General features: G+C 39.3%; 1 protein-coding gene across 1 annotated transcript in view; it reads left to right on the top strand.

Annotated features, from left to right (window-relative positions):
• Positions 1 to 21,563, top strand: part of COBL (cordon-bleu WH2 repeat protein) — a 117,206-nt gene that overhangs the window by 4,228 nt on the left and 91,415 nt on the right. The window contains exons 2-7 of the mRNA XM_075705035.1: positions 2,296 to 2,502; positions 11,191 to 11,401; positions 12,166 to 12,394; positions 14,426 to 14,470; positions 16,824 to 16,918; positions 20,331 to 20,414. Of these exons, the coding sequence (XP_075561150.1) occupies positions 2,296 to 2,502; positions 11,191 to 11,401; positions 12,166 to 12,394; positions 14,426 to 14,470; positions 16,824 to 16,918; positions 20,331 to 20,414 (871 nt within the window). The remainder of the gene's footprint in view (positions 1 to 2,295; positions 2,503 to 11,190; positions 11,402 to 12,165; positions 12,395 to 14,425; positions 14,471 to 16,823; positions 16,919 to 20,330; positions 20,415 to 21,563) is intronic.

The following is a 21,563-nucleotide window of genomic DNA, read 5'->3' as shown; positions in this document are numbered from 1 at the left end:
TGACATTTCGAGTCTCTTCAATTTCAGCTGTTTTCAGTTTCATGTTTATTTTATTACCATTGCTTTATGTCCTCTATCTCTGTTCACTGCAAGATCTGGAATTTACAAGTCTAGGTAAATCATAATTAAAAAAAAAAACTAGTTCTGCCAGGCTCAGGACACTTGCCTGCTTCTTTTCTTCCCACACCCTTTGGTACTTTGTATTGGAGATTGTCCCCCACATTATAGGACAAGCTTTAAAAACAGAAAAGAAAAGAAAAGCTTGTTTTAAGAAACAAGTTGATGTGACTCTATAGCTACTTATATTGATGCAGTTGGTGTTATAGAGGGCAAGAATTACATTATTTGTAAATTTATCTGAAGTTCTTAAATGTTGCACTGCATAACTGTAAAGCTACGTTGGTATGATCTGGATTTATGCAAAACTGCCGTGTCTCACCACCTGCTTACAAATAACAACTGTAGCCAAATGTAAAGGGATCTGAGCAGAAGATGAATCCCAATTTCTTTTTTTTCTTTTATAGACAAGCAACTAAATTAACAGTTTGGTTTGTGGACATAGAAAAAGTCCAAGTAGTTTGATAAACAAGAAAGCCTTGGACTTTTTATCATCACCTCCATGGGGAGAAGCATAGGAGCTGCAAGTTGGTGGCTGATGACTGCATGACTCATTGGGTGTATATGGGATAAAAAGTGAATGTTCAGCAAAAATTGCCTATGGAAGAGAAATTGCTGTGTGCTGGTAAATATAGCAGTAGCTCTTCCTGCGTATTTGTAGGGAATGCTGTTTGTTATGCACAGAGGAAATGAAAGGAAGTATCTGCATCACCACTAGTTTTACAGTGTCCTGCTGAGGTCTCACTGAAATGTGCATTTTCAGGGCAGTGTAGTGATTTTTTGCAAGTTGACACATGTCATAGAAATTGTTGGTCAAATGCAAATACTGATTAAAAAATGTGGAGGATTTGGATTGTTTCTGAACTCTTTTTTTTTTTTTTTCTTTTCTTTTTGGTGATGTGATGTAGCTCTTACTTTTTTCTATGCCAGGATCTTACAGTGGTAATCCGAACTGTGTGTTTAGTCTTTTTATCTGTGAGAATACACAAAAGAGTTTGGTTTGGTATTAATCCTGTTCAGTTTTTAACTCCCCCCCCCCCCCAGTTTTGCCCTTGGCTGATTCAACCACTAAGCTTTGCAGGCTTTTAAGGGTTAGAGTGCTTTTTCTGTACTCTTCTTTCCTGGACCTCTGTTTATGTTGTTTGCAGGGTGAAAATGATGTGCACAATCACGATCTCTTCTCTTCCTGCACCCTAAAACCAGGCAGATTAAAAAATGCAGGCAGTAAGCCTGGGTAATAATTTCTCAGTAAATATTTTACTGCTTTTTCCATCTGTTACACTAAAATCTGACTTAAACTAGGCATAAATCTAGTCAGAAGAGGTCACTGGGATATTAATCATCAGAATTAATCCTCTCAGACATGTGTTTGGTATGAGGCCAGCTATTCAGAAGTTTAACAGCGTGCATATGTTGCTTATCTGTCTGGCGGCTTGCCAATGAAGTAAACTTTGCATTTGTGGTGGTTTTATATCTGTGTAAAGGACACTGCTTGTTTGGTGGAAGCTGATACAGCTTTTCTGTATGTCGCCTATGGCACATAGGCTGCTACTGAAGAATGAGTTCTCTTCAGGGTGCTTTCAAAGAGCTATAGTGTTGCATGGTAAGAAGTGGTATCATTCATGGTTGACCTTTTCATGGTGCTTCCCTATGAAGTATGATGAGCCAAATTTAATACTAGTTACTCGGAGCAGAGGAAGAGACTTTCAAGTAGAGTAGTACTGTGGAACCCAAATATAGCTGGATGAAACCTCACCCTGCCTCTGCTCCTGCTGTTCTGACTTGGAGAAAACGTTCCTTACGGAAATACAACTCTTTCTTGAGTCAGGCCTGGACTGGACCCAGTATTTCTGTTTCTCTCTTCATAGGAGCATGCTTCATACTTGACAGAATAATGATTATTTCATATCCTAATTATGGAACTGATTCATCCCCTGGGGCATGGAAAGCAAACAGTAGGAGTGAGTGCATCATTAAAAAATTAGCGTATTTTAGAGAGGAGGTAAAAATAAAACGCAACTCCATTAAAATGTTTCATGATAAAGAAAAATGACTTGCATTAGAGGAACTTTTTAAAACAATCTGAGATTATGGCTGAAAGAACATATTTTCTTATTAATGTGTTTACACTTTGCTTGTGAGAAATTACTGAGTTTCTTCTTGCCTTTATTTCTCAAGGAGAAGAATGAAAGCTCGCGCTCCTCCTCCACCAAATCAAGCTTCTGCAGCAAGTAGAATTCACAGCGAGCACAAGTCACTTGCAGAGTCAGCTGTAATTTCTGATCAGAACCTTGTGAGCATGAAGGAGAACATGATAAACAGATCAGTGGACTTCACAGTCATTTTACCCAGCGGGGTGGAGCAGAAGAGCACAGTACAAGGAAGGTAAGGCTTTGATTAGCTCCAACTTTCTGGAGTCCTCTGTTCCCAGTGGGATACTTGCTGATATTAATGTCTCCCTTTCTGGGTTGATGGGGTTTCTCTGTCGTGCTTTTCTCTGCATTTTAGGCAGCTGTTGTACCAGAGAGTCCTGAAAGCCATGTATAAAGGACCCTCTCTGCTGGGGCAGGAAGGATTTAGCAGCTATTGTGTCACTGTTTTCCCCATGGATCACCCTCAGCACGTGTATGGATCCATCTCTTCCATGTAGTGCCAGTGGGCTAGTCTTAGGTTGTATCGCATCTCATAATACAGAGGGGTTTTGGTGCAGTGGAAGTAGGTGCTGCTGACAAACAGCAATCCTGACAGTATGCCTGTCTGGAGTCATGCTGAGAAGCAAGCTCAGAAGATGAATGATTCATCACATTCAGAGATCCTGCCTTCACAAATACATTGCAATTGTGTAGACAGCAAAGCATCTGCGGGTATTTAGGAAGCCTTTTCTATGTAAAAGTGCCACGGGAAGAGAGAGAGGTTCTCCTTGTCACTGAGTACAATCAAGAGCAAATTGTATTGGAAGGGCAGTTTTGAGATAATTTTCTTCACCATGGGAGCTCTTCCTTCTCATTCTCTCTGTGAGAACTATTTTGAAAGAGGGAAAGTTATTACTGTAAAACTCTTCCAAATTCTTTCTTAAAAATGTGTTCAATACTGTGATGAAACTGTAGTGTCGTGGTTTAGCCTCAGCCAGCAACTAAGCACCATGCAGCGGCATGCTCACTCCCCCTGCCCCGGTGGGATGGGGGGGAGAATTAGAGGAGTAAGAGTGAGAAGCACTCCTGGGTTGAGACAAGAACAGTTTAATACTTGAAATAAAGTAAAATAGTAATGATAATAATAACAATATAATAATAATAATATACAAAGCAAGTGATGCACAATGCAATTGCTCACCACCCACCGACCGATGCCCAGCCAGTCCCTGAGCAGTGATCACTGCCCCCCAGCCAACCCCCCCCAGTTTCTATACTGAGCATGACGTCATATGGTATGGAATAGCCCTTTGGTCAGTTTGGATCAACTATTCTGGCTGTGCCCCCTCCCAGTTTCTTGTGCACCTGGCAGAGCATGGGAAGCTGAAAAAGTCCTTGACTAGCATGAGCAGTACTTCGCAACAACTAAAACATCAGCGTGTTATCAGCATTCTTCTCCTACTAAATCCAAAACACAGCACTATGCCAGCTACTAGGAAGAAAATTAACTCTATCCCAGCCGAAACCAGGATGGTGTAGCAACCAATGGTGTGGTCAACAGTGGTCAAGAAACTGTAGAAAGTGATAATACCAGATGAGGAGGATATGTACATGCCTGTTGATAAATTAGGGTCTGTGCTTATTTTACATTTGGGGTTTGCAGTAGTTAGTCTGCATTCCTGTAAAACTGCTAGTCTTGGTCTGATGTATTAGTCCATTTTGACTGTTTGTCTGTTAGTGTATTTTGATGGCTGAGGAGGATGTGTACAGCAGCGCACAGTGTCTGGGAGTTCATTCTTCCCCCCACTTTTCTTGCAGAAATTAGTGTTCACTTAGCCACTCTCAAGAGACTAGTGCAACTTGTATGGGTCAGCCACAAAGCCAGACTGATGTTAAAGATTTTAAAGGAAAGCAGTGCTTATCCGAGCTCTCAAATTATACATTTAGTGATTGAGTTTTTATGGGGAGATTTAGACTTCATGAGAGAAAGAAGAGAACAGGCCTGGAAAGCAGAACTGGCCATGAAACTCACTGGCCGTTAGATCCCAAAGAAAGCTGGTATTTCATTGGCAAATGCAGACTGCCTGGGAGCTAACAAGAGGCTAGTCTTCATGCAGCATTTTGTATAGAGAGATAACATAATTGCCATATGGTTAGAAAACATTTTCTTTTCCCTCAAAAAAAAAAACCCAAACAAAAACCCAACCCAGAATAAACACTCCATAGAATCATAGAATCACTTAGGTTGGAAAAGGCCTTTAAGATCATCCAGTCCAACCATTAACCTACACTACCAAGTCTACACTAAACCAATTAAGGGTAGACTAGACTAAACCATGTCCCAAAGTGCCACATCTACCTGTTTTTTGAACACTTCCAGGGATGGGGACTCCACCACCTCTCTGGGCAGCCTGTTCCAATGCTTGACTACCCTTTCCATGAAGAAATTTTTCCTAATATCCAGCCTAAACCTCCCCTGGCGCAGCTTGAGCCCATTTCCTCTCATCCTATCGCTAACTGTATGGGAGAAGAGCCCAACACCCACCTCACTCCAACCTCCTTTCAGGTAGTTGTAGAGAGCGATAAGGTCTCTCCTCAGCCTCCTCTTCTCTAGGCTAAACAATCCCAGTTCCAGGAGCGCTCCAAGAGTGGAGTTTTAATGGGACCTTTTGAAGAACATACAAGCTACAAGAGTAGAGAGCAAATTGAAAATCCCTGTAAAATAAACATTCTGTCTCTCGCACAGATATTTATTATCACTACCATTGCTATCACATACGTTGAGACTGAGTATTTTGATTATTAGAGTCTTTAGTTTGTGGACTATTAATATTTTCATTATTAGAGTCTTTAGTCTGTGGACTAAAACCTGAAAGAAATGTCAAAAATTAAACCTTAGGTGTTTCGGTGGGGTTATTTATATTGTCAACGTTAAACACTGTAAGCAACCGAAATGTTCTCTTCATTGTTCTGTGAAGGTGCCCACTTCCGTCCATTGGCTGCATGACAGGTCTAGGCCCCTGATTTAGGTGGCAGTTAAATTCCTGCATCTGGTAATTTGAGAATCACCAGTGCCTAATCTAGGTAGTAGGTGTTCTCCCTCAGCCCTGTCTTGAGCACTTGGGGTGCAGAGTTAGTGACAAATGTCAGGCATTGCTAGCCAGCTGTGAGGAGTGGAAGGTTATGGAAACTGTGGAGGGGAGTAAATCATCCTAACATGTAATAAAGTAAGAAAAGGGTACCCTCTAATGAGCCCTGTATTACAGTGGCATCAGTGTGTGAACAGACCTTGTATGTGCTGCTGTTCTTTCTAATCACTGGAAGGTGAAATTTTCCGTACATTGACACTGGTTACATTTTTAGGGATGTGGAATTAAAAAAAAAAAAAAAAAAAAAAAGGTCAAGATCATCTGAAGTTTTGAGGGGATGGACTGTCTTTAAGTCTCCAGGTTTGGGTGAAAGCCCAGACTTTTTCATCTTTTTGTGTTGTTTTGGAATTGTGAACTGGACAGCTGCAAAGTACAATGATACTCAGAGGTAAACATTTAATGATGAAGATATTGGATAAAAAAAAAAAGTGTTTCGTTTAGTTTGAAGCAAGTATGAGAGCCAGTGCAGGTAATAAATTCTTTCCTCTGTTCGCTCTTTTTATCTATGGTGGTATCATGGAAGGACATTTCAGACAAATTCTGCTGTTGTTCATACTGCTGTAAATCTTCAGTATTTTCGTTGCCATCATTAAAACTGTATTCTGCAAAATCTGTTTTTGGGTGCCCTGCAGAAATAGCTTTTCTGTTGCAGAAAAATTTGCAAAACCTTGCCCTGGGCATCATCATAATGAAAAATGATTCTGTAATTTCAGGAAGGCAGTTCACAGAGCAATGAAGTACACTAGAGGATGTTTGAAAATATAGCTACTGTAGTTAATTATTATCACTTAAGGTTATTATGAGTGAACCAAGTTAAAAGTCAAAATTATCTCTTTCAATTTGTTCATTCTATGTAAGCAAAGCAGCATGCTGTTAATTTTACTTTGTTCTCTATATAGAAAGTTCCTGTAAATACCAGGAAGAGGGCAGAAAATTCTCAGTAACTTTTCTTGAAAGATGGTTCAAGAAGAAAAGAAAGTGTGTGCCATTTAAAGATATTTTGTTGGAATCTGGAATTTTTAAGTAGGTTTATTTGTAAAAGTTAACTCAAGCTGACAGTCACTCTCTTAAGAGTTTATTACCCATGTTCCAGGGCTTGACCATTCTCCTGGTGAAAAAATGTTTCCTTGTACCTAAATGGAATTTCCTATGTTGGCACTTGTCTCTTGCCTCTTGCCGTCTTGCTCTTCACCATCGGGAAGAGTCCAGCTCTGTAACCCTACCGGTTGGTACTTACAGATGGCAACGAGATTTCTCTTCACCCTTCTCATCTTAAGGCTCAACAAACCCAGTCCTCTGCCTCTTCTTGTGTGTCATATTGGTGTTCCTTCTGTGGACTTGCTCAATTATGGAAAATAAGAGCCAAATATACATGAGTAAAATAAGAAAAGAAATAGAAAGCATTTATGGATATCTGCTTATCATGCTTCCTGTACTTCTTTTGATGCAGCTTGCTGTATAGTATGTACATTTCTGGTTGTGTAGGAAAACTTCCATCTAATTTTTTCATGAACTGCCTGCTGTGCTTTGGAGCATGAGAAAATAATAATGGCTAATGCTTTTTTCTGTTTTTAAATGCAAATAGTGAAAGTGACAGAGACTTCAGGTCATCCCCTTTAGATTACTGTTTTTCTTTTCAATCAGTTGTCACTTTTGATTCCTAATATGTGTTTGGCATTAACCTAAATAAAGATTCTTTCCTTCAGTTTGAGAGGTTTTCTTTTAATGGGCATTTGTAGCATGAAAGTAGAAGGTAATAGGAAGGTCAGTGTAATTTGATAAAGTACAACTTTATCGTACACATATATTTCCTAGACGTACAAGGCTGTATTTTAAAATGGATTTCTCTGTGTGATCTGAGGAGATTAGGCCAAGCCACACCCAAACCAACTCAGTTGTTTTCTGCCTTTTAAACTGTAGACGTCTTTGCTGCATTTTACTGCTGAACAACAGAACACAAGTGGCCTGACATGCTCAAACTTGATCAGGACTTCAGCCTGATAAATATTGCTGACCAAGTAGTTATGCTTTACTGTCCAGAATTGGTGTTAAATGTCAAACAGCTTAGTAATAGAATATCAGGACAGAGACAAAATATGCTGCTTTGCTAAGAATAGTTGTCTGGACCATCTTGTCTGAATCTTAAATTGGGTTCATCTTCCAGTTTTATTCTGTGCTCTAGTATTTGCTTATCAGTCATTAATGTTTGGTGTCTGTCACATAGTGTTACGTCTCTCCACCCAAAATTTCCGCAACATCTTATTAAAATAAGTAATGTGTGTCTTAGCTGAGTCGTTGGAAAGGCAGGAGACATTTGACTTCTTCATTTCAGCTTTAGATTTAATCCTTTATGATCAGACCTGCCTGAATTTCAAAATAGAGTATGCTGTCCACCAGGCTAAAATAAAGTGCAGATATGTCTGGAATGAGATGGAAAAAAAGGACGGACTGACTCTTTGCATCTTCCAAGAGCCATATTCATCCCAAGATTAGAAAGAAAAGTTGGTTTAGATTAGTAGATGACTCTTGCTGTGTTTAGTGGGTTTCCTCTGTGTGTGGCGTATTCATGGAGTTACTTGGTATAAAACTTGATTTAAAAACCAGTGTGAACTGTATTACAGTTTAGAAGGAAAATTTTTCAACTTGGTGAAATTGAAATCTGATATAAGAATAACTTCATTGCAAAGACTTCCCAGCTCTCTTCTCTGGAAACACATGAATTTTGAATTTTGTTGTAGAATTACTCTCTTTTTCTTTTCTTTTTTTTATCCTCTTGAAGTTTTGTGGAAATTATTTTCCCAAATTTACATTTTGGGAAGAGCATACTATTCACTTTACAGTTGTTTCAAAAGCTTCAGAGATATTGCTTAATTTGTACTCCTAAATGGTACAGATGAAGCCTGGGAATGCTTTTCATGGAACAGTTGTGTATTCTGAGCAGCATGGCTGAGGATGGGATGTTGCAGACTTCCTTGAGTGTTATATTTAACATACACCTGCTCTGTAATCAACAATAAGATGAAATTTGGCTGGATTTTTAAATTGTTCATTGTCTGGACAAATTTGTTCAACTTGCGTGATTGTCTGCAACCTGTTTTCTCAGATGGCTGGTGTGGATTCTAATCTTGTTGCAATTGTGGTACTGTTGCTGCCGAACATCCATTTCAGTGGAAGGTGGATGGAATCATAAACTGTTCTTTTGGTGAACTATATTTCTTTTTTTAAAAAAAATGCTTTTTCAAGTGCCGTTCTTTTTTTTAAGTGTTTTTAATGAAATAGTTTACATGAGGTAAGATAACTGTCCAAATTTGAATGAATTATCACAATATTATGCACCACAGGAATATATTAACGTTCCACTTTTAAATAGAAATGTCTAGTACGTAGAACACCGTGTATTGTGGTTCTGCCAGGTTATTTGCTTTTCTCTAAAACAATAGTAATAAGGCTGAGGGGGGGAAAAAACACATGCAGATTTCACTTTAAAAGGAATGTGTCTGTAAACAGACAAGCTGAGATCTGTATCAGGTGAACTGACACTTTTTTAAATGCTCACTGCTGCACAGCATAGTGAATATTCATGTAAGTATCAGTGTAGGTGGGGTTCTCCTATAGTTTGGACTTAGTAGGTGTAAATGTTTCTATTGGTTTGTGGCATGTTACGTGCAAATTAAACATGGTTGTGAAATACAGATGTTTGCAACTTGAGGAGAGTGCCAGAATAAGTCATCATGAAATGACCTGATACAGTTTTGATTTAGATACTACACGTTTCTATTTAGATGCTGTGTTAGCAGTTACCACAGTGCTCTGTTTTTCTGAAGCCTCCTATGCATATTAATGACACCTGTTTTCCTTGTTTGATCTTCGGTCATCATCTTCTCACTGTGTTCTTCTCTTTTCAATGCAGTCACCTATTTCACATCTTCCACACTTGCCACTTTTTCAGCTCACACTGCATAACTCAGTTAAACTTGAAATAGGTTACTGTAAAGAAAGTTCTTTCTCATCTCTTGTACAGGGTGAGCTTTCACCTATGTACATTTTAGTCTTTCGCCTGTTAATAAGGGATCGTTCTCGTTTTCCATTCTCGTCTTTGCAATTAGCTCTCCAGGGTTCTTCACCAACTTCTTGAGCAGTTTTTGGCCAACAACATAGACATAGAAAGAAATTTTTCTTCTGCCAGAAGAAAAATAATCCCATGTATATGACCGGCTGCAGGTATGACTAGTAATTTTTTTCAACTTACATTGTTTTATTGATGACAGATACTGGTTTATGAAACCGAAACTTTTCAAAAAACATAACCAGTTTTAGTAAACCTGGTTTCTCTGACCCTGAATGGAATTCTAGGGAGGAAGGTTGGAAAAAAAAAAAAAAAAAGAACCCTTCAGTATCTTGGTCGAAGAGAATTTCTGGGGTGTTTCTGGTGTGGAAGAACACGGTTCGGATCTGCTGTGTCAGGCAGTATCGAGCTCTGGTGAATGTTGCATTATTGACACAAAACGGAGTACCTCTGTGCAGAGGCATGGAATAAGAGAGGGGCAGTGACTGACTCTTTTAACCTTGTGGTTTAAGAAATCACATCTGCAATAAGAGTTCTTGATAATGCAAATGCTTGAAACCAGATGTTTTTATACAGGGTTAATATCCTCACCAAAATAAATACGTGTCGTGGTTTAACCCCAGTCGGTAACTAAGCACCACACAGCCACTTGCTCGTCTTCCCCCGCCCTGGTGGGATGGGAGAGAGAGTAGGGGAAGAAAAAAAAGTAAAACCCATGGGTTAAGGTAAAGGCAGTTTAATAGGACAGCAGAGGAAGAGAAAATAATGATAATGACAAAAGAATATATAAAGCAAGTGATCCACAATGCAGTTGCTCACCACCCACCGACCGATGCCCAGCCAGTCCCTGAGCAGTGATCACTGCCCCCCAGCCAACCCCCCCCAGTTTCTATACTGAGCATGACATCATATGGTATGGAATAGCCCTTTGGGCAGTTTGGATCAACCATCCTGGCTGTGCCCCCTCCCAGTTTCTTGTGCACCTGGCCGAGCATGGGAAGTTGAAAGGTCCTTGACTAGCATAAGCAGTACTCAGCAACAACTATAACACCAGTAAGTTATCAACATTAATCTCCTACTAAATCCAAAACACAGCACTATGCCAGCTACTAGAAGAACATTTACTCTATCCCAGATGAAACCAGGACAATATGGAAGGGATCTCTTGTACTTGGAAATATTGCTGGTGTCAGATGGGTTGGGGGAGGACACACACGGATTCAAAGTTGTAAGCTGGAAAAAAAAAACCTGTCTACCTTGTGTTCCAGATTTAAATGCTTCATTTTGAGTTGTGTTATGTGATGGTTCAAATGTAGGTAGAGTTTACCATGCTATGAGTGCATAATTTATTTACATCTTGTCTTCATGTTAAAGAACAGGGTTTGAATTGGAGAATTTAATGTATGAATTTAGCAGGTAAGGTGCACTTTGTCCGCTCTTGGCTTATGTTTGTTAGTGCAATTATTGCCACTGTTGTCTGCCTCGTAGTGAATAGTTCATTACCAGCTCATAAACACACACTGAAGTGGGAATATATTTAATTCCTAACATTTTATCTGATCTGTTTAGCATTTCAAAGCATTAGCACTGTTCCCTCCCAAAGATGGTTAACTACTGACACATCCACAGCTTGTATAGTCTTCTTTTTCCTCCCATATTAAAACTGAGGTAAATTTTTAGCAACTATTTTTTCTCATGCTAATGGTGAATGTCTTCTTCCCTGCAGTAAAGCTGTGATGGATCTGTTGGTTGATTTGTGCAGCCAGTATCGCTTAAATCCATCCCAACATAGTCTTGAACTGAAGTCTTCGGGAGCTCAACAACCTCTGAGTTACAAGCCAAACACTTTGGTAGGAGCACTGGACATACAGACAGTACTTCTGAAAGAGAAGGTTCCTGAAGAGAAGACAAAGCGACCTCTGCCAAGGGTCCCCGAGGTCAGTACTCTGTAGGGCTAAAATGGTGCCATGAAACATCATTTAATTCCTGTGATTTCAGGCAGTTCTTCCAATCTTTGCATCTTCAAACCAGATGGGCTTGAGACTGACTATAACCTGCTTCACTAGGTTAACTGATTCGTACGCAGACTGGCAGGTGCCAGTCTGGACTGCAGCATTTAGACAAAATGTTACTTTGCCTGTGGCTGGATAGATGGAAATCTGTTCTTGTAAAGACCCTTGATTGAAGACCAGGGTGACTGAAATTTGCAGTAGTGGCTGAATTGAGAGTTCTGGGATTGTGTGGAGGTAGGTAGGGTTTTGGTGGTGTTTTGTTTGCCATCTTTATTGAAGATACAGGAGAAGACTGATCATTAATAAATGTATTTCACAGTATTGTGGAGATTTAGAAGTAGCCGTTTTCCAAATATATTTGCTGAAATTTTTATTATTGTGAATCAGTATAGCTAATTACACTGTCATGCCTTTCAGAGTGGTACTTGTAAATCTTAAATTATGGCTGCCTCTGATTCCTTTTCCTTATTTGCCTGTTCTTGTGAATGTCTCCTTAGTGATAAGGGAGTTCTGAGATTTTTTTTTTCCCCTAAGTTTTTTTAATAACATTTTTTGCAATATAGTATGCATGTGGGGCAAGTTTGCCTAGCAGGAGTCAAGACAATATGGAAGTCCCCAGTGCCTTTCTCATTGTGAGAGAGCCTAGCCATCACAGAGGTAGGACTGAGAGTTTGTGTTTGTCTCTGCAGAAATCTGTGAGGCTGGTAGTGAACTACCTGAAGACGCAGAAGGCTGTTGTTCGAGTTAGTCCGGAGGTGCCTCTCCACAACATCATCCCAGCTATTTGTGAGAAGTGTGAAGTCAGTCAAGAGCACATTGTTCTTCTGCGAGATGGCATCACTGGGGAGGAGCTGGAGCTTACCAAGTCCTTGGAGGAGCTGGGGATAAAGGAGCTGTACGCCTGGGACAGAAAAAGAGGTGAGCTGAGACTGAAAGCGGTCGCTGCAGGGTTAGATGATGTGCCAACAATATCATGGGCAACTTAAAAGCATTTGTGCTCTCCTTCCTTTGGGGCCCGGCTGAAACAGCAGAGTGCCACCTCAGTGCGGAGAGCAGCGTGGGTTTGTTCAGTGAGCTGTGCCCAGAGCGGCAGCCGGGACAGCAGCGTGCCCAGCCGTCCCTGGCTGCTCCTGGGCCCGTGCCAGGCGGGGCTGGCCCCGGGCAGGGTGCTGGCCTCCCGGAGCTGCTGTTGGTACAGGTGTGCGTAACACGGGGGACTCGTCCAGGCAGAGCCTGTCACCTGCCCGTGCTGTGGGTTGGAGGGAAAGAAAGAAGAGACGTGCCATAGTCAGGGCAGCTGCGAAAGCTGAGAGGCAGAGGTGGCAGACCAGGGCTTATGAGAATCAGACTGTGGATAGGTTCAGAGTCGGTGCCTCCAAAGAGCGAAGTTATTGACGGTGTAGTGAAGAGGAGCTAAGAGGTATTTGTGTTTAAATTTTGTTCTCTTGTTTATTCACCCTCACTTTCTCTTCTCATAGACGATATTGTAGTGGCAGCTTCTTGGGCTGGAGTTTTATCAGCCTGCTTGTGTATTCAAATAGCATAATTATGTGATGTGCTTTAAAATATACCTGCTTTAAAAATACACACTGAGAAGTGCTACTTCCTTTGAGATCAGAAAGTGATATTCATTAAAGTTGTCTCCTGCAGTTTGTCTCAATTGGTTTCCTTCCAACACAGTAATTGTCCTTATTTATTGTTTAGATAATGACAGTCTTGTAGGTGCTGAGCAGCAGGCTTATTTTTTATTTATACAGTTATTTATTTATGTTGACGTTCTGTCTCTTCTTTCAAACTCCTTTGGTAAGTGACAGTTCCACTTCTGTGTGAGTCAGATTTCTGTGGGTTTAGACTTTTAAATAAACTGAATGTCTCCTTTTCCTTTGAATTGTTAGGATGCTCAAAGAAGTGGCTGACAACGTGTCATAACTCAATTGCGTGTTTGTTTGGGGTTTCTTAAGATATGTTTACTGTAATTAAGCTAACCATTTTGGAGCAACATATTGAACTTGCAGAGTATTCAACAGGATTCATTCAGCATGCTTCAGGGACAATTTACAGAGTAATTAGCCGAAGCCTTCCTTAAACTCTTTTCCTTTAAAATGAAAGTGATGGTGTGTGTACTGGTGCAATATTGGTCCTCAAATCCGGTTGTACAGTCAAAACCAAGACTTCACTTCAGGGCTGGGATTATAGCAGCAAATGATACAACACTTCATAGTGTGCTGCTGTCTGCATCGGAAATTTTTTTTATATTTTATTCTTTTTTAACCTTTCAGTATACCTTTCATTATGCTAAAACCCCCCTGATTCTGGGTGTATTTCAGCCTTTTCTGCCTTCCTCTTACTCTGCACCATGGTGCCTGATGAGAAAGCCGGTAAATACATGTAAAATTTACAAAAGGTTTCCTTTGTTCCAGCAAATTCCTTCCTCCCCTGTTCTCATCTGTAATCTCCAAGAGGAATAATCCCATTGGTTTCAGTAGCAGTTGGTCTATGAATTGTGCATTGAGTAGATGTCCAGGCTGCTTAGTTATCAGAACAGACAGATTTTTAAAACACATTGCCAGTAACGAGTAGGGCGTCAGAGGTGCTGAAAGCATCCGCTGTGCTTGTAAGAGCAGGTTCTAGAAAAACTTCGTGCTCGTCATTCTGTCCTTCCCTGAAACAGAAATACCCAGTGCTGAAGGGTTATTAAAAGGCAAGCTCTGCTGCCACCTGCCTACATAATTCGATTTAGCAGTTGAAGCAGTTTCACGAGTGAATCGGGAATGAATACAAACGCAGTTAAACTGCCTCTAGTAGCAGCGCTGCGTGTCTGTTGTTGGTCAACATTTTTTTCTGTAATGCTTAGGAAAATAGGAGTAGTTAAGGAAAATTGTGTCTTATGAGGCAATATTAGAATTTTAATATGTCTTCTCTTGTCCTTTCATTGCCTGCCTTTTCCAGTTCCTCCATCAAAAACTCAGTCTGAACCTTCTCTGAACTATAGAGGTACTGTACAATGATGCTGAGGGAAAACTCTCTCTCCCTTCATACTATGTTTAATGTGGGTTTGGTAGATGGATCTTTAAGAATGTCACATAAAATGCTGTAGAGAAACTAACTATTTTTCACCTATGTTGTCTTTTTACCAAGTGTTGTTCACATGTCTGTGCTTTTGGTCAGAACAAACACACTTCTGTGCATACTGTTTCTTCAGTAATTGCTGTTAAAATGCCAGTGATTAACAAATCCTGTCATGTCACTTAACTGTTGTGTGGTATGGTATGTTTCTATACTGATTCCAAGCCTTTTCAGGTTACCTAAGCATGATTAATTGGATTTCAGAAATACTAACATTTCGGAGGTCTCTTAGGTTCAAAATTTACTTAGTAACAAAGACAGAATATTTTGAGATCTATGAGATCTTCCACTAACTTCAATTTACATGCAATGAAGCATTTTAATATCAAACCTATGTGTATACGTTGGATAACTCTGAATAGATGCTGACGTCTAATTGCTACAGTAGATTAGATTACATTGGTGCTTCTGCTTCTGGTTAAGCATAAAATGTGTATACTTAGCATATCCTTTTCCCCCGCGGTTGTAATACATTAGGTTATCCTCAAGAAAGGTATGGTTGATTTGTAACTGGCTTTACTTCTTTGCATTACTAGTAAACACAACATAACCAAAATAAAACTGTGGCTAACTTCTTTAAATTTTCAGGAAGGAAGGAAGTCCACCTCCAGTAGGTGACAGCCATTGAGCGAATCTTAGGTCCGTAGCCTGTTGCCTCTTGGCTTCACTGATGCCAGTACTTTCCCCCCTAATCCTCTGTTGTTACTTGCTATGGCTTCCTCTTATACAGAGCATAATACTAGAGAGAATATCTGCTGTATTTATTTAAGAAAAACTGACACAGATTTATAAAGATTCCTTGTTTTGAGATGATATGCTGTGTTTAAAATCCCAATTTATTGGGATTATGATAATGTTGATGATTAGCAGTTACTGACATAGCTCATAGTTGAAGACTATGTGAGTAAGGGATTCATAATCCACGTCTAGTTGCAGCCCAGCCCTGAGCAGAAGAACAGCAGTTTCTGGTGAATGACCATAGGCAGCACTTAGTATTTGAGAAAGGTATTAATTTATTACTGTATTTTTTTGCAGTGAAGTTGCAGCCTTTCTTAAGGATAGTTCCTCCCTGTTTTCCTCTGGGTTCATAATCTTTACTATTCCACTGTGCTTTGAACTACTATATGTAATTAACACCTTCTAACACCTGACATTGTTGATATGCAAAGTGATCTGTGTGAGAGTCATGTGCTTTGTGTGAAATGCAAATCAGTTTACGGAAGTTCTGGGATGATGGTTTTTTTGTGAAGTAAACCTTTATTTTGTGTCAACAAACAAGTCATTTTGCATTTGTTTCTTAATTGTTATTAAACAAATAAAGCAAATATTTACAGTTTTTCTCTGTAGGTTAAACTTTCTGTGTGCTAGTGGGATACTCTGATGTGCTTGGAACCAGGGAGGAGTCTTGATAGCATTATGCAGTGTCCATTAAAGTGGGAGAGCTTGGCAGTCTGTATATTGAATGTCAAACTAATGGTTGTTCCCTGTAATGCATGACCTTATCATGTTGCTCATCCAGCTCTGCTGGTGTGGGGGAAACTGAAGGGAGACTAAATGGTCTGATAATTCGTACAGTTCCTTAGCTGGTTTCAGGAGGACATGCATGTTTGAGCTCTTACAGCCTGAAATGCATATGAACTTGCCTCTTTTCCCACCTGAAGTAAAGGCACTACAATGAGAAAAGATGACCACGACCAGCTGGTCTAAGTTCTAAGGAGAGCCCTATTTCCAGGGGAGAGGTCTCTTTCCTCTTCACGGAGCTTTATCCAAATCCATACTGAGAGTTTTTCCATTAACTTCACTATGTAAAATCATGCCTGTGGATTGTTAAAGATATTTACCATCATCTTTTTGAAAAGTCTTTTTTTTAAGGTATTATGGTACTCCACGAGTTTTAAGTGAGACCTCTAACAAGCATTTCTAAAGACTAAGCAACTTGCTCATGTTTTGCCTTTTAATAAAGATTACTAAGTTGTGATTGAAAATTTGCTGAAGTTTATTAAATTATTCCATTTGCCTCCATTAAATTTTGGAACAAACTCAGGACAAATAAAAGTTTGATGAAAAAGAAAATGCAGGATCTGGCAGTTACTTAGATAATTCAGTTCATAACATCTCCAGCTCAAAAAAATACAGCATTAATGCAGGATGTTTTAAAATGCTGATTTTCTGAATCTTTATTTCAGAAGTGTAAAAAATATTCCATTTATAATTGTTTCAGAACCAAGTCGAAAGGCTTCAGTAAGCAATGATGCAATAGAAAAAGAAAAGACGAGACTTCTGGGATTGGTTAAACCTGATAGAAGCAGCAGCAAGGTAAGTGTTCAGCAGTGTACTACCTCACTACAGAGAATTGTTTTCTTTCCAGATATATTTTGTCTGTGAGTGGTGGTATTTGTTTGGGGTTTTTGGTTTTTCTTTCTTTCTTTTTTTTTTTTGGTTTTTTGTTTTCAAGGAGTAATCTGTTAGTGGATGCATAAGCTAAGTTTAATCTGTGCAGCCTGATAGAGATACCAGCTGCTTACTGAAGGAGTCAGGCACATTGACCATTTAGTGTCTTATTTTTTTTAAATGCTGTGGGTTCAGTAGGTGTTAACAAAGAGCAGTAGCTTCAAACAATTTATGTCCACTTATTTTAGTAGTGCTCAGATTACAAAATGGATTTGTGAAAGAACTGAGCTATATTAAGATATCAAGTAGAAGTGTCTTATTAACTCTTCTGTGCATGGATGATAATCTCTTTTAAAGTATTTATATCTTTAGGAAGCTCTGTGCAGTCATTCTATTGCCATCTCCAAGTCTGTAAAACCAGTGAATCAGGTGTAGAAGAAATAACTTGCAGTCCTAAAAGAAGTAATAAACTGAAGGATCAGTAGCTGCTGGGGTGCATGTTAGGCATTTTTAACTTTGTTTTTAATCTTGAGTTAGAAAAATTTAAAAAGAAATTTCGTATAAAATAATTTTCTTCTGTTGAGATGCCTTTATGAAGAATTTGTCATTCATCACAGAAATTAAATACAGAAAAACTGTCTAACTTGAACATAAAAAATACTGGGTTTTTAACTTCATACTTTTTGCATCCTTCACTACAGATATCATTGTCAACTGAATTTGATTATAAAATATTTAATACTCTGGGGTGTCAGAGTGAAAAGAGAATTTTCTTTCGTCTGGTTTAAAAAGCCCTCCAAGGCTTTTGCAGTGAAATCATAAAATGGGTGTCTGATTAACTGGTACTAAGAAACATACGCTTGTTAATGGACTGGTGTTTCACTTACACTTCCAGTCTTCTCAGTCATGGTTTTAAAACTGTGAAAGCTTTCTAAAGTCTTTATTAGTTCTCTGCCCTTTGGATTATGATGAAATTTGGAGTGCTTTTGCTGGGCAATAGCTTCCTTTATGGACACTGGGAATTGCTATGTTGAAAAATCTCATGTCATGGATGCTGAGCTATTCTTAACATCTTAAAAGGACACATGATAACTGTATTTTATGAGATAGGAAGTCATTCACTTTCAGAGTGTTTATCCTCCATAAGAAAATATTTCCCATTTAGAAGGGAACAAAAGCATAACTGGGGCAATAATGCTGTATCTGCCTGGAAGAATCGAGTAAACAAGGGAGCTCAGCTTGAGCCTCTATAGAGCATGCTGCGGGGCTGTAGTTCCTCTGGAAGAACCAAATATATTACAGCATGCAGTTTCTGCATTATAGTTTGTCCTCAGATTCCATTTTCCTGAACTTCAGTATGAAGTGTGTGCTCTTAGAGTTCTAACTCCTGAAACAGCTCAGATTTAACTTGTAAAATATGTACACTTGCGACCTTAGAAAAAGTTGCTATGAAGCATCCCAATTCTGTGGTTACTGCAGTGGGTTTCTCACAGCTGAGTTTGGGTTGAGGGTCCCAAGATTGCAAACTCCTCTTTTTTTTCTATTCTCTTCCTCATCCTTAGTAATCAGAGATACAGGAGGTGATACTCTGGGAGTTTTTAAAATACAAATTTTAATAGATGCTAAGGATATTGAGGATCAATTAACAAGTTACAAGTAGTATTTGACCTGGGAAAAAGTAGGAACGGTACAAACAAGTACAAGAAACAGCTTCTAAATCTGAGGTAAAGGTGTAAGTCTTTCTTGCTGCTAGTTCTGATAAGTTAATTGACTTTCTTGGTCATTTCTTTATTGAACCCTTACTTTCAAATGACAAATACTCTGTAGAAAAAGAAACTAAAACAACCACTTTGTTTAGTCCAGCAAGGAAGTCCTTGTTGCCTTTTCAATACAAACCTCTAGGAGTTTGAACCCACATAGGTGGAAGAATTACTGAGAGCTGAAGAACAGTGCAGCACACAGGAGTGAGTAGGTGTTAACTGGCCATAGTACATCTGGCTTGGTGTTGTGGAAGATTTCTAGCCAAAACAGCAGTGAAACTGCTGAACAGACTTAGTTAGCAGGGTGAGGGCAAATTAACTAAGTTCTCTTAAGAAAGGATTTGATAGGTTTATGAAGGGATTATATGATGGGATGCCCTGTGATTTCAGGGCACTGGAATCAAAGGTCCGCAGTTCCTAAACTCTGCTTTTTACACTTACTCTTATGTTTTCACTCCTCCACAAGACTTAAGTTGGTTCTGCTTATTTGTTTTATTTTTTCTTTGTTTGCATTATGATTTGCAATGATTCTCTGTTTGTATGTGGTCATGCACAGCCTGTATTTTAGAACTAGTTGATAGCAAGAATTGTCCAAAATCTTGCACAGTAGTAGCACTGCAGAGCTGCAGGCATTTACAGGGGGAAGGCAATTTCTTTTGCAAGGGAAGAAGAGTATTAGCCTATGTTGCAAATTGTCCTGGATCAGGTGTCACTGCACACTACAGGCCTATGCTCAGATTTCCATGCCCACACACATGGCTTTCTTTCTCAGCTAGCTCACTGAAAGCAATAATTGTGGTATGATAATATACTAGATGTAACTTTTTGAAAATAAACTTTCTGCTATATTAAAAACACCATGACACAGAACGAAAGCAGAATCCTATTCTCTTGGTTAATACAAATGTGTTGAAAGTATTTCTTTGGTTAACTTTGTACTGGCAGGCTTAATGCCAGATCAGGTATCATCTTGTTCTCTCCATTCTAATTTTATGCTGGATCAGTTACCCTCTGTTCTCCTGCAGCTGGCACAAAAAACATAAAGGTGGCATGAACTCCATATCTTTTTGATGTGAAATGTAGTCATGTGCCTGAGGCTAAATCCAGATCAAATTGGCACTGCTAAGCAATCCAGTAGAGCAGAGGTCCTGTGCAGGCAATCATGGGATCTGGGCTTAAGTAGGGTATATGCTAGCGTGCAGAAACAGTCCCATTATTGACAAGTGGCAGGGAAAAAGTTCTCTGCTTGTTCCCTTCTGTCTGTGGGGATAGCAGAGACTTGCAATCTGATCCCTGGTGTTACAGGAGTTGCTTACTACCTGTTTTCCTCCTTGCCCAAGAATTGTTCTGTGTCTTTATATTCTTGTTCTTAAATCTTTCTGCTGATGGATTTCTTAGGGCCTTGCCTACACCAGAGAAATTCTGCAGACTACTTCAGAGTTTTTCATCAATCAGATCTAGCACTAATGACACAGTTTGTCTTGATTCTGCGATGAGGTTTGATGCTTTGCTCTGGCATGTTTTTGCTGTTTTGTTTCCTTTGCTGCTGCTGTGTAGGATACTTGTTTGTGTTGCAGACAGAAGAACACTTGAGGATGAACAGAGATTGTGGTGAGGAGGATGTTTTTAGTTCTGCATCTACAAGTGAAGGAAGCTTGGATGTAAGTACTAACATGGCTTGTAGATGCTATTGCATTCCTATTAGATCCTGCAGTTTGAATAACCAGAAACCACTGCTATTCCTGATGCTTAGCCAAGTAGAAGCAGAAACAGCTTGCTTAGCAGGCTTAGTTACATGACTGCACAGTTCACGTGTCTCGATGAAGTTAAAATGCAACGCACTGTCTTCAAATAAAACTTGCTAGCTTCACTATAAATAAAGTTTCTTTCAAAGTTAAATTCTAAGCAGTTGTGAGCAAAAAGTGTTTTAACCAAGGACACAGGTGTTGTGACTGTAAGACAGTGACAGTACTCCATGATGCAAGAGTATGTTTGCTTTATCAGTGACATTTAGAGGGGGGGTGGGTCATATAAAACCACACCTCTCATTTTTATCTCTTTACATGTCTTCTGCAGCATGGCAGCATTCCATTTGTTTCTTAAGTGGCTTGGGGGTGGAGAGCACTTTTGCTTTAAACACTGGAAATAACAGAAAGGATTTTTGTTAAGTACTTCAGTAGGTTTTTGGGGTACTAAAATCCTGTGAATCACATTTAGAAAGGTTTTCAAGTGCCTGACAAAATTATGAGGATTTAGGCATCTAATTAGGAATTGTGAATCCTAAATATTTTTGTAAGGCTGTTCTGGTGGATTAATAATCATAATAAATGGCATGTCTTTTTGTTGCTTTTTTTAATTACTTGGCTTTTTGTTGTCATATTTTTAAAACCTGGAGAAGACTGTTGATGACATGGTAGAAGCCTGAAATGTAAGGTTCAGCTCTGAATCCGTCTTTCACAAACAGGTATTTGGAAAAGGAGTGCTGATCCACAGAATGTACAGCTCACTAGCCACAGAGAAGGGTGACAGAAACTTGTGGAAAAAAATAGAGGAGTGAGAGAACAAATCCCAGATAAAAAGGATAATATAAAAGAATTCAAAAGGGAGGAATAGATGGAAAAGTGATTTGCTGTGAGGTTAAAAAACACCTCACTCTGCAAATCTGTGAAGACTTCATAATGAAAGAGTACTGAAATAGGAAAGCTGCTTATGAGACTAAAAATTTGGGTAACACTATTAAGATGAATGTTTTAGTAAGAGAGCTCTATTAATACAAACTCCTAGCAGAAGGTGATGTGGGTAATTGAAAT

Source organism: Pelecanus crispus, chromosome 2, assembly GCF_030463565.1.
Source record: "Pelecanus crispus isolate bPelCri1 chromosome 2, bPelCri1.pri, whole genome shotgun sequence".
In the NCBI taxonomy this organism is placed as follows: Eukaryota; Metazoa; Chordata; class Aves; order Pelecaniformes; family Pelecanidae; genus Pelecanus; species Pelecanus crispus.
Note: the sequence above shows the minus strand (reverse complement) of the source record. Positions and strands in the feature narration are given on the sequence as shown.